The following is a 14,197-nucleotide window of genomic DNA, read 5'->3' on the forward strand; positions in this document are numbered from 1 at the left end:
TTCATATTTCTGTAAATGATTTTGATTTCGTTGTCAAATCGTGGACAAAAATATATGTTATTTGTTTATTTGAATAAATAAACTTTACATATATATATATATAATGAGATATTTTATAATTTACGTGCATTCCAGTGACATGCATATAGTAGCAAGTGTGATTGATAAGGAATTTCGTCTGACTGATGAGAAATAGTCAAATGAAAATTCATGTGGACTGTTTTATACATGTATTAACACTCAGAGAACGAATGTTGTACTGAGAGGCTACTGTTTCACATCTTGTCATAAAAAGGTAATATTTAAATAGTGTTTAAATGTAAGACAAATGTATGCAACAAATAAAGTTTGATTTTATTTATTTATTTAATTAAACGACTTTTTAAACATTTAATCACAATTAGGAATGACAGTTTATTTTTTAGGCTGTTAGCTATAACTGTGCCTTTCACATATTTACAAAACATATTGAAAGGACGGAGCATTAGACACCGCTGCCATTAAGTTTATTGTTAAGATAACATGAGTCTTTTGAAAAATTAAACCACACATTAAAGGGAAGTAATCGCGAGAATTAAAAGTACCAGGAGTTTAAGCACTACAAGGGTTATTTAATCGGGGTGGTGAGTGACGTCATCACGACAGTGATAATCGGGTTCGCATCTCAGCTCCGACAAATATGACACCTGTTTACAGGGTTGACCATCGTGGTTTTATTGAGGTACTCAGGTTTGAGAGAGAGAGAGACTGAATTTTTTGAATGATAGTGAGTGAATGTACAAGACACATATGATATTGCAAAGTAGTTTTTCCGTCTTTTTGTCGCACAACAGTAAAGAATCACAAACCACAAGATGTGGTATTTGCATGCTTTATTTTAATTTCTATGCGGAAAAGGTTTTTGTTTGATGAACAGCTTTTATATTTCTTCATTTGCTTAAAGTAAATTTCAGTTGCCGATATTGGTGTGATTATTAGTGTTATAGTGAACACAGCTTTGTCTAATAATATTATTCTCAGTCACATTTATTAATAACACTGATAACATCAGAAAATGATGAAACTGGACAACAACGACAGCAACAACAGCATCATCCTGACCATCATATGTCCCATAATTCATTCGGCCACGGAAGTATTCTCATGAAACTGGACACAAAGCAACGGGAAACCTTTTCCCTATCAAAACTGTCTTTAACCCCCTTTGAGAAAATTACACCAAAGCAAATAAAATCAAGAAGGTATTACAACATTTTCAGCATTATGATTAGAGCTGTTTTTTCCACAGGTTTAGATAAATCTTTACATACAGCCTCTCGGACTTCCGGCTAGCTTGTGATCCTTGACATCACTATATCACAGAATTTTTGGTCGCCCTTTCACCCTCCAGGCTTCGGTGCATCCGACATTGGTTGCTATGTAGTGTTGTGAGTTTTCCTTTTAATTATTTGAAATCTCTTCTCCTTGAATTTTAAAATCTGATACACTTATCAGAGCATATCTTAACATGAACTTAATGTGAACCTTGTAAATGTCACCACAAACATAACCGGACAGATATTTCCATCTCATGAAATGTCTTCAACACCCCAGTTTTGTTGCTTTTTTTGTTTTGGTTTTTTTTTTTTGTTTGGTTTTTTGTTGTTGTTGTTGTTTGTTTGTTTTTGTTTTTTTTTTTGTTGACCTGCTGACTTCTTACTTTCTCCACGCTAAATTTCTTTGAACTGTGAAAGCTCAAATTTCTCATAGCCTTTACAGTCGATGTTCCGTCTGTTGATGATTTGGCACAGACGATGTTGTATGGCTATTTGGATTTTTTTTTTCTTATTAGCATCTTTGGCTGCACACGGTGTCAATAAAGATTTCAGGCAGATACTCGCTTTTTCTACCTGGCGCGGCGGATCTTTATAACGAAGACCCCGCTGAGCACAAAGTAACAGGAGGTGATCACGAACAGGACAATGTATCCCAGGCCAATCTGAAATATAAAGACAGCAGCTGCACCTTGAACTAAACTTTACAAACCAATCTAGAAATCTAGCTGTGTAATCTTAAATATATGTTACGTTCCAATTTTCGACCGTCGTGATAGCAATGTTTTATTAATAAAAGCTTACTAACAAAGATTAAAATATATGTCAAACTTTAAAATAGCCTGGGATTTTTTTGCATCTCTGATGTAAATCGGAACTTAAAAATTATTTCTTAGTTAAATGGAGGTCGCGAAGTGGCTCAACCACCCGGTACTCTTCACATTAAATCACCTGACAGTTGACACGTTCAAAGAGATCGAGAACAAGGCCGCCAATGGGCGTGGCCAAGGCTTGAGGCAGAACGAGAGCCTGGTGCCAAACAGCGATGTCTTTCGCCTTCTCTTGCTCCTCGGGCAGCACGTCCATCACGAGGGCAAAGTCTACCGACTGAAAGGCGCCAAACCCGATGCCTGCAACATGCATTCGAACTTGAGGATAAGAGTGAAGTAAGAAGCTTATGAAACATATTTTGTCATAATAATTCCTAAGAAATATTTAATCTTTTTTTCCCCACACCCATTCTTACAGAAAAGAATCTTTTCATTTACAAGGGTATTTGAAAATTGGAAAATGCTCCCAATTAACATGATGTGACAAGGGGACGCAAGCCGTACGACCTCCGAGCGCCATCTTTGACTAAATGTACTTGTGTTACTTCCCCTTGTTATATAAGGTCAGTTGTTGTTGCTGACGAAGATGAAAATCTCACCTGTAAGGAAAGCCGTGGCAATAGCCAGGTAATAGGCCGAGTGACCACTGATGAAGGCGTCTGCGAGGGATCCTGCAGCCATTAAAAACGCTGGAACATACGAAATAAACAAAAATAATGCAGCCACAAGTAAACACGCACGTGCGCACGCACACACACACACACTCTGTATGTCTCTCTGTCTCAGTTTTTCTCTCGAATAATAGCAATGACAGTCTATTTACAATACAATTAAAATAAAATATTCTTGGCGTATACATTTATTAATCTTGAACGGAATGTTGTTAACATAAAAAAATGTCATTTAACTATGTCCCATAACAGCATAAAATAAGCTGTCGAAAGTGAATACATTATAATTTAAGTCAGAAAAATCGATGCTTTTAGGGCATATTATAAAACCACATCTCCTCATCAAGGTTTTCATCATCGGCGTCGTCATCATTCTCATCGTTCTATGTAAAGCATATAGGGTCAATGTTCTACTCACCAGCTCCTATGACGATGGCTTTTCTTCTCCAGTTCGATCTGACACAATGCCAAAGACGATAGAGCTAAAGGAAAGGAGTCAAGAGATATATAAATGAAAGTCAGCACGTCTTTCACAAACTAGCGCACGATAATTTTGTTATTTTACGGAAATATTTTGTTTACACAGACTCATCATGATTCTCGCAATGACCAGACCATAATGTTTTTTTGCACGCGGTACCTGACGGCGGCAGAAAACAACAACGGCAACAACATCAGAGCCACGGACGTCGCCGCTGTCCAGCAGTACGGCAACTGCACCATGTCATCCAGCCAGTACTCCAAGAACCTGAAACAGAAAACAGTCCCAGAGTGGAGGAGGAGAAGTTGGATGATGACATAGATTTCAGTCCTTTCTGTGCAGTACTTCGTGTCAGCTTGTACAAAGCGTTCAACAGGTGATGAACTCAGAGAGATGGTTACTGTGACTAACCCCGTGATTGTCGCAACGCCTTGCTGCATGAGGAACCGCGTGATGAAAACCCAACGGAAGTCGTGCTCTGGAAATGATATTTGCTAAGTAAAGATTTCTGTCAAACAGTTCTGACATTGATGAAATGAATACAATTTTATGAATATTTATGAAACTGGCTGTCCAGCCACTAATTTGCCACTCTGTCTCAATTTGCAAAAGTTAGTTTTAGTCTCAGAACACTTGTCAGGAAGAGTAACACTATAATGACCAACAAAAAAGCAGCAAACACCCACACACACACACCGATACACGCGCCACATACACACTCAATACATCTACTCTTGCACAAAGTCGTTGTGTTGCTCACATAATTATGCTGAAGATCAACAGGTCAAATATATTTACATAGTCAAGGAACAGCATAATGGTCTGAGGAAAATGATATATGAAAATACAAAACACAAGACAGATCATAAGGCAATGGAAAACAGCATTTGTAAGATGAATGGGAGGCAAATCCCCCGTATATAACAAGATGCGTTTGTTTGTTTGTTGTTGTTGTTTGTTCGTGTTGTGCTCATCAGCACAATCATACCTTTTAGAGGACTCCAGAATCCGGCAAAAATGACCTTGCAGCCTACATGTTCAGAAATAACATTAATAATAAATTTATTCTTCTTTGCTTTAAAAAATGACTATGGTCAAGAAAAAACTTTAAAAATACAATATTATCATACACTTTTCGTAACTTCGTATTGAGAAATTTTAATACCATTATAATTACCATAAAAAATAAACATATTAATATTTTGAGCATTGGTATCACAGATTGACAGCAATATAAACACGAAAGTGAATGTTCGGGGTTTTTTGTTCCATGTACACATCAGGAAAAGAGTTTCTTTCTGGACGGAAAGGGTAAAAACGTACATTTAAAAATATGAACAATATAACAATTAGAAAATCAGCCACTGGCATACCCAGCTTCTTTTTCTCCCCGTCGTCTCTTCCAGAATGTTCCTTTGTGACGACAACTGTGACGGCTACGCTGAGAACAATGACAGCAATAATAACACCATAGATGCTAAGAATTCCAATGTGCTGAAAAAAAGAGAATTGGAAAAAATTTCACGATAAGCTCCATCTATTCTCGTGATAACAATTTTAGATTTTTTTAAAACGTTTGTGTGAAACGGACAACCCATTGTCATTTGTGGGACATTATGTGACATTGTCACATGATTATCACATGACTGTCACATGACAGGCGAAAGAATGACGACTGCTCACCGTGAAGCTCAAGCCTGCAGCTGCGCCCGACACGTTCCCCAGTAGAATCATGGCGCCCATTACTCCAGAGTTGAAACCTGTAAAATTTGAGAAAAAATGTAAAACTCGACTCTTCCCTCGTGTCGCCGATGTATGAATAAACAATTAAACACAATTAAGCACAAACATGTGATGACCTACGAACGAACATTTCTAATACTACTTTTATGACCATCACTAGGACATCACCATACTAAAGAGAAATGTGATAAGCGATGGTTCACCTCTCTGCGAAGGATGAGACTTGTCTGCAACTAGAGCGTTGAACGGAACAGATATGGCCGCTTGTGAAGAGATGACGATGAGGAAAAACAAGATGTATAAACCTATTTGACAAAAATACATTTTTCATTTGTATGTCCATTCGATTCGATCTCATCAAGACATTTCATATTATTTTCAACCCTATTTCCTATCCAGCTGTTCATATTCTCTAAGTTCATTCATTCATTCACCCATTCAATGTATTTCATGGTCTGCGTGTCATTTGTCATCCATAAGAAGGTTATGGTAACTGCAGTGATCGCTCAGTGTCTTTTTGTCGTATCGTAGCCTAGTTGAGTTGGTAAGGGTCTCGTGGTAGAATGTGTTTTCGATAATCAACTGAGGCCCAAGAGATCGGGATACCTGTGTTCCCAGGATAATCCTCCTCTATTATCTTTTCCGACCCAACGCCTTCGTCTTTGCGAGGGAGGATCACTCCTCCTGGCGGGGTACCTCCGGTCAACCGGATGTCACGTGTCGAGGCGGTTAAGTTGGAAAAAGGAAGACATCGCTTGAAAGCCAGGTCACGGATACACTAAACAAGGAAGCAGACAGCGATTTTGTCCTTTAAATACACGTTAATGTATGTATGCAAGTGTGAATGTCAGTGGCAGTCTGTTGAAACTATCGGTTGCAATGCTAGTCTCTCGTACATTATCAATGTGCATTGCAGGGGAATTAAAAGCTGTCTGTATTGCAGGACATGAATAGCAATATAGTAAAGTCCCCTTTACCATTTAACTCCAGTTAAAATATGCAATTATAATGCTACATCGAAGTTATATCAATATTTGCTTGTATTTGTGTGTGTGTGTGTGTGAGAGAGAGAGAGAGAGCACAAAGAATGTCAAATCCATGACAAAAATCTGCTCTGCAATTTTCAGTTACAAGACAATGGGCAATTACTGCCGGACCACTTACTGTCTCTGTGTTGTTGAATGCTGTTTCCTCGGAGCCTTTTGGACTTCTTTCTCTGCAAAGGAAGTTCAAAAGTACTTTGTTTTCACTGCTAATTAATAATTTAAACATTCAGCTGAGAAACATTACAATTTCGTTGTTAATGTTACTTTTCTGTAAAAGACTGAATAAAAGACTGCAGTTATAGACGTAAGGATGACCAAAACGCATTGATAGAATCTCGAATAAAAAAATATCGAGTTCTTTATTTTCCGATATCAATACAATTTTTAAATAACTGGTAAACTCACAATTAAAAGAACTCACATGACAAGCTGGGGAGCGCTGAATGCCATTCCAAGAAGACCAACACTGTAAATAAAGTCATTATGTTTCTTCACAAACATTTTTGTATTTCAAAAAAGGAAAAGATTTTTTGTCTAATGGCTGTAGGTGGTTCACCGTGTCTAACCCACGTAAGAGATAAGATGAAACCAAAACCTCTTTTTCCACTGCCCTTAACTCATCTGATGAATGAAGTAGCCATTCCTGCTGGATGTGCAAGGGAGAAGGGTGTTTTAATTACGAGAGCAAGCCTCGAACAGCTGACATTTTGTATTTAATTATATCATTACAAAAACGACAATATATTACAGATTTATGAGGTACTTTCTGCTGCTGACAGAACTGGCACAAGCATCTAAAGCTACAGTTGTTAAATAATCCGATATTTATATGCAAATGCATTATTCGATGATTGATGAATATATGGATCAATGGACGAGTGTAGAAGCGGAAGACAGGGGCTGGAGAAGTTTACCACATGAAGGCCGTGCCCATGAGCATGACAGGTCGCCTCTTGCCCAGTCGGCTCTTGATGCGGTCGCTCACCATGCCGATCATAGGACTCACCAGGAACGTCACAGCTGCAGTCACACACATCACAATGCATGTCACCACACCATAAAGCACATTTTGTTACATGCATGTGAACGTATTGCTATCAGAAAAACGACTATCGGTTGTAGGCAGCCTCTGCATTCAGCGCCCGTCTGCTCTGGTCTGTGGTTTCAAGAAAATATGAATATTTCAGCCTGTCATCAAGACAGCTAAAAGAGTCACGAAATAAAAGTTGATACCAGGGACATGTCCTCTACTCCTGGACCAAGGAGACATTCTTTCACATGAAGTAATGTTGTATCATTTATTCTTGTCTTTCTGCTTTATTATCACATTGTTATTAGCTGTGTATGTTTATAGTCATTTATTATTTGTGATTTGCGTCTCACTGTATGGATACAGAAGGAAGTATAAGGGAAATGTGGCAGAGTGGATCCATCAGTGAAAACAGCAATAAAATGAAAAATAATGTAGTCATAATCAGTAACACAAGCTAATGTCATTAGCGCCACAAGAGCAGATAACTACACAACGACCGCTGTGGTCGGCATCACTTATCTACGATCGAACCTGCTCCTCCGGCAACCAGTCCCCCGAGGCAGCTCCCTTTGGCTGAGCCCCCAACCAGCGCCTCCATCTGGGCAGGGACCACTGCACAGAGTGCGCATGTCTGCACGTGAGTGTCGTCACACAGCTGAAGCTTATACAGTATCTTTATCTCCGACCTTTAGAGAGCTCCTCGGCTCTGACTCACGTTAACATTCGAAGCTTTTCTAAGCTAATTAGTAGAATGTGCAGAATAAGTCAATGGATTAAAGCTTAAAGATCCCGTGATTAAAAGTATCTAAATTGAAGAGTTATAAATTTGAATAAAATCATAAATCTGAAGGAATTGTGACAGTCAAGTGAGCAATATGTTTATATAAATAATGTCCACATGATATCTGGGTTTCCGTGAAATGTTTGGCATAACTTTCTCTTGTCTTATTTCACTGTATATGATGTAGTCATATTAACAACAACAACAACGATGATGATGATGATTATTATTATTATTATTATTGTGTAAATATTAGCAAAACGAGCTCAGTGAAAGATAATAAGCCACACAACACTCACCCACAACACTGAGAAGAAGAACCATAAAGTTAAGGCCAAACTGTGTGAAGTTCATTAAGAATGTCTGCCGTTTACTCAGCAATGGCGGAGTGCCTTGGTCCACCATCTGCAGCTCTGAGTAAGGCGCTCCACTGTCCAGACAAAACAAAGTCGCCGAGTGTTTTAGTGAGTAGACGGATTTCCATGTACAGTTTGTGCATGGGCTTATTTTTTTGTTATCATTACCTTTAGATCTGTGTTCATGTGGATCACGCATGAAACTAAATAAATTATCAATCAAACCAATTAATCTCTAAATGTATATTGAGTTGGTTTTTTTTTTTTCAATTTTAAACAATATCACTTACTCGGCTTCCTCAGTATATAGTTTGGTCATTGTGCAGACTTCACGAATCCAATATGTCTCACTTCATCCGACCTTTACTTTCTGAAACAGGATGAACGTGCATTTTCAACCATTTGTTGATTTTCTGTTTAGAGAAGAGAACACGCGAACACTTACATAAAAAAAAATAAAAGTTAACGTGTTTCCTCAGTCGACGAGATGTGTAAAACTTTCAAGTCTTCAGAGCCTACATCCGGGCTACTGCATCACTGCACATAACATATTTATTTGCCCTGATCTTACTTACAAAACGTCCCTGAATTAATAATGGCTTAGGGTTGTAATGTGTCTTGCTTCACGGAACATTTACTTTCCTTCAGCTGTTTCTGGATAATTCTTGTTTCCATTTAGTACGAATCCCCGTATAAAAGATCTGTACTGCTTTCTGTTTTGTCTTTGTCAAAATTTGTGAATAGCATGGACACAGTGGAAAATACCACGAAATGTGTCAGTAAATGCCCAAAGACTTTCCTATATTACCCCATTGTTAATGTCATAAGGACGGTCCCTGACATGCATGGCAATTAAGACACATTGGGTATTCGTGAAATAGTAATATTTCTCCTTCCATGTTTTCACCACGAAAGACGGTAAAGTAATATATATTGAAGTATTACTTAATATTCAAAAACTAAAGGGTATGGTATGATTAAAACAGGTAAAAGACTGATCTTTGGGGAAATGTGAAGCAAGTATTTGAATGTGTGTGTGTGTGTGTATCTGTGTATATGTCTGTCCATGTATCTGTGTGTACATGTGCATGAGGGGAAATACATACACATACAGACACACACATTTATATTAGTATAGATGGGTGTGTAAGTGATGGACAGAGATTGCGAACCTAGTCATTCCTAACTCTCCAATCTTGTGCTGCTCTATGAAACTAAACAAAATGAGAGCAGCATACATGTGATCTGGATTACAAAATAACTCTCCACTTACTTATTCTCCAACTACTATTCGTGAAACTATTTCAACTAGTATCCTATCGTACAAAACCCAGGAAGATTTAACAGAACTTCAGATATATTTACTCGCCACCGTTGCGAGCTTTGCCAACATCAAAACATGGCGGTAATCGATAGAATCTTACTGGGTGCTGCATCACAAGCGATAACATTTAACCTATAAAATATTACTGCCTGCAGCAAAACTCTGCTTGTCTCTCACCCGACCAAATATGATGTCTTGTCTGGTTTCCACAGTCACGTCACCGATCGATCCCAGCGTTCCTTGCACGCTCAGACTACGTCACCCTCCTCAGATTCCTTTTTTAAACAGGAACTGTAGCGCCTCTCCTATTCGTCGTGTTTGTTATCTAGAAAGCAATCAACGGCTGCCAACTGATTCTTGCCTGGCTTGTATTTTCCAAGCGTTAACCTCCGAGCATCGTTAGCTGTCCAAACCAGTCTTATCCACGGTGCGCTTGTGTTTTGGGTCACGTGATCTTTTTCTGTCTGGTCACGACGGTTCAGCCTGGAATAAAGGTTCATTGTCAATGGCCGGGACGTGGCACTCAAACATCTGTGTCCCAGAACAAAAGATAATGCCGACCCTGTAGGAAACCCAGCGGCAAGAGGATGGAGAAGCTGTGTGAGACAGTCTGGTACTTTCTTTAGGAAGCTGGTGCTAGACGGGGTAAAGGTTAGGCCTCCTGTTAAAGCCTTACCCGATTGAAAAAAATAATTGAGAGAGGGTTTTTAATTTATGCTTAGATTCTAATTCCCAAAATTGAGCAAATGACACCGTTCCTTGTTTTTGAACAACGATTCTCACAGGTCTCGGAAAGAGAACAAAGAAATCACTGTCGTCAAACTCATAATGTAAATTCAAGCAATCTGAAGTGAGATGACGGAGAGTTCCAGAAAGTTGTCATATCAGTCTGTACAAAAACTTTATTATTATGTTTCAGTAAGAAATTTGACAAGAGAAGGGGATAACACTCCAAACATGACAAGGTTTTATGATTCCAGTGAAGGATATAGAGCGCCTCTCTACGATGAAGTCTTAGCTAATCGATGTCTACGACCGACACTTTGGTCATCATCACAGGTCCCATCATGGACAGTAGTTACTAGTAGCACCTGACACTGTTGATTGTAGCCAGGTCCTCCTCCTCCTCCTCCTCATCATCATTATCATCATCATGACCATCATCGTCACGATTATTTTTATCTTATAGTAAAAGTGTGCAAGCATGTATTAAAAGGAGGATCATGAACAGTAAATTTAGAAACCGAAGAAGAAACACACACAGCATGCAAAGAACCACATGGAAGTAGATTGTGTCAATGGGTACTACAGAAGATTGACTGCCACCAAAGTGTTTTATTGCAGTATTCCACTTCGACATAATGCTACATTCCACATTTGTATATTCCCATTCTCTCCTCTGACATCATCGTGTAACTATCCCTTTAAAATCATTATATTTGACTTCATTATTATTAGTAGTAGTATAGTAGTATCGAGCTCATTTTCACCGGATACATGGATGAGCTCAATGCACTGAACATAAAAGACTGCAAACGAACCGACAGTTAACAAAGCAAGAAACATAATCGTAAACAGAGGACACCATGATAAAAAAATTGTCACATTTACATATTCGTTTGATATAGGACACAGGTACAGGTATCACAGTGATTATCTATATATCTATATGTGTTTGTGTATACGTGTCATAACTTTATAATGGACCGAAGGTCCTGGGCTAGGATTTCTAAAAGAACATGCATACATCTTTCAATAAGTGACACCTGTTCATAGGGCTGGACGTCCAGACAGCTCCTGCCTCCCACTTCATTACATTTCCTCCATCTCACCCTAATGCGAAATCCTTTCTTAGTGAAGGTATGTGCCTATACATAAACAAAGCTACTTGCCTGGGGGCACACGACCCATGCCACCAAGCATCTCGCCTAGTTTGTTTATATTTACATAGCTGTATCCACTTTGAAAAATATTCGCATTCGTGTGATTTCATGTACCCCGCTTATTTTGTGTAATCTTATACGCACTTCTATTAGTTAACTCATACTTGGGTTACATGCTAAAAGTTAATTATTTCTGCATGTACTAGGGGGATAAGAGAGCGTCGATGGAAGAGACACCACCTTGGCTCATGTATCAGTGATCTGGGTCGCTGGGTAATTATCCATCATCCATACAACAGTGATCGATTTGTACGAGGCAAAGAGCAATTCCGCGTTGAATGTAATAAGTGCAGAGCAGATTTACTACCTGGTGTAAACAGATGGAAATCATTCTAGTCCTGGTTTGTGTACAACACTTGAGGTGAACAACTCACATCAAGACTACAGCACATTTCAGCTGCTGCTTCGCGAAACATTGTTGGAACTATTATGTGTCCTCCATTCTGTTTGAGTGGCTGATGGCTGTAACTCTTAAAGTACTAGTGGGGTGAAGTTATTTCCAATGTATTGGCAAAGCTCACATGATATTATTTCACACAAATCTGTTTTAGAGATACACAACTACAAATATCACCATGCACAGGTCAAGGTCAACAACACTGACGTCAGAATTGTACATGGATACATGTACGCTGCGAAGGCCTCAAGCCAATAGGAGAGCTGATACAAACGTGACCTTCACGATCTTTACCTCTCTCTCTGTGCATAAGGATGGTTGAAAGCTTCCTTCAACAACATGCTGATAATGATGATGATAATGAGCAGGAACAGAAAAAATATCAATTATGCAACCGCACAAGCAAAACAAAGAAACTGAAAGTAGCAGTGTTGACATCGTACTTACAGCAGAAGCAAAACTTCGTCTGTGTTACTGTCACCGCTTGTGGCGATTGATCCAATTCCATTCCCAAAGACAGACTAGAATGACGACACAGAAAACTCAGCTCACATAGCTCACAGGAAGAATGTCTCTTGCTTTGAATGGCGGCGCAAACTGGCAGTTCTATAGCATCAGTGTTGTATCGCTTCTGGGCGAAATCCGTGGACGTGGACGATGTAGTCGACAAGATCACTCAAATCCCTAACATCAAGATCACCCCGTCTTTCGGCCCTTGGAGTGAAGGAAGGGAAGGGGACAGACTCGTGACGATCGAGGCAGGACGTGACTTGCCTCCCTGTCCCCCACCCGAGATCGTGTCCCGAACAACCGCCACAAAGAGGCAGCAGTGTTGTGTGCGCGGCCACAAAGGGCCAGCAAGCTTGTTTTCGCGGCTCGCCGACACTTGGGGCTGTGGCCCGCTGTCCTCGCGGGCACCTCGATCGATGATGTTGCAACAACGCAAACGTCAGCATCAGCATCAACCAGCCTGAACTCGTCACTCCTCCCTCTCCTCCTCCCTTTTTTCCCTCTCCACTCCCTTTCACATCTACTCAGTCACCCTCTATATCATACAATACAAATGATGATGTACATCTTTGTCCTTTGGGTTTGGTTTGGTGTAGTCCAGCTTGATGTCACATCCTGATAAAAACTAAAATCACTAAAGACTGCAACTAATAAATAATTTTGACAGTCCGAAAAATGCAAATAATCAGATCCAAATTTTTTGTAACTGTTCAGTTCCAAGCTATGCGGAAACAAAAACATCCACTGTTTTTTTATTTGGATAAAATAAATTGTGTTGTAGTGACATCGGGGAACAGAACCGACTGTAAGACATTTTTATATTTTACAATGTGTGTCTTAAAGTTAAGATGTAAACGGATGTTGAAAACTGTTGACACTAACGTGACGTCGAAGGAGTTCGATTGGTCACCAACAGCTGTACGGCGATCGACTAGCGACTTTTTTTTCACACTTGGCCAAAAAGACCTTCGCTCGACCTTTGGTTCAGCAGAAAAGCGGGTACAATGAGCATTAATACTGTCACAACTGTTATTTGTTGGAAAGTCTTTAATGCTTTATGTCCGCCATCATCTGCGGGCCTGAATAGACTGTACAACAGCAATACTCAAAATGATATGAGCCACTCTTACAATGACATGAATAAAAGATTGTGGCACCAGTTGTTCGTATTCATCCACAATAGGCAATTGATTGGGCTGGTGTCTGTAAGTACTTGCTCAGGAATAGTAAAATTATCGCCTCTTTCTTCTGAATCAGTCTTCTTTGGACATTCCTTCAGTGCTGGTATTTATTGTATTTCCCTTCAAAGCAAACTAATTGGAAAGGAAATATGAAAAGGAAAACTGAGACTTCAGTAGTACTAATCCATGGCCTGAGAGCAGATAGAAAGACAGCCTGGCAGAAGAAAGACAAATGGACAGAGAAATATACGGTGCACACAGAGACAAATGTCGGATAGACAGAAGAACATATAAGTAATGAAAAGAAGAATGCAGGAGACCTTTAGACGTTTGGCACGCGCAGAGAGATGTGCACGTCCTTCAGATCGATCAGTGTATATCTGTCCTCGGTGTACATGATCGACTATCTGCTGCCCTGGCTGCCCTGCAGTTTGTCAAACTCGCCTGCGGACTTGTCTAGTTAGATATTTCATTTATAGCCACTTGGACATCAACCCTTGAGTTCAGAAATATAATTTATAAGCCAGTACATACATCTTGTCTGAAAACAGTGCAGTTAAGTGTGTGTGTGTTTTCGTGTGCGTGTAC

The 14,197-nt window shown here is 39.4% G+C and overlaps 1 protein-coding gene across 1 annotated transcript; it reads right to left on the reverse strand.

Annotated features, from left to right (window-relative positions):
- Positions 1 to 857: 857 nt before the first annotated feature.
- Positions 858 to 12,809, reverse strand: LOC112561152. Its single transcript, XM_025233452.1, has 19 exons — positions 12,366 to 12,809; positions 8,545 to 8,624; positions 8,198 to 8,328; positions 7,649 to 7,729; positions 6,999 to 7,104; positions 6,506 to 6,550; positions 6,203 to 6,254; positions 5,645 to 5,816; positions 5,242 to 5,343; positions 4,979 to 5,055; positions 4,669 to 4,789; positions 4,284 to 4,325; positions 3,707 to 3,773; positions 3,455 to 3,562; positions 3,246 to 3,296; positions 3,052 to 3,077; positions 2,743 to 2,832; positions 2,265 to 2,443; positions 858 to 1,978 (listed from the first exon to the last, which is right to left on the reverse strand). The coding sequence occupies exons 2-19, from the start codon at positions 8,571 to 8,573 to the stop codon at positions 1,886 to 1,888; spliced, it is 1,572 nt and encodes a 523-aa protein (XP_025089237.1). The 5' UTR covers positions 8,574 to 8,624; positions 12,366 to 12,809; the 3' UTR covers positions 858 to 1,885.
- Positions 12,810 to 14,197: the final 1,388 nt, after the last annotated feature.

The sequence above is a fragment of the Pomacea canaliculata genome, linkage group LG1 (assembly GCF_003073045.1).
Source record: "Pomacea canaliculata isolate SZHN2017 linkage group LG1, ASM307304v1, whole genome shotgun sequence".
Lineage (NCBI taxonomy): Eukaryota > Metazoa > Mollusca > Gastropoda > Architaenioglossa > Ampullariidae > Pomacea > Pomacea canaliculata.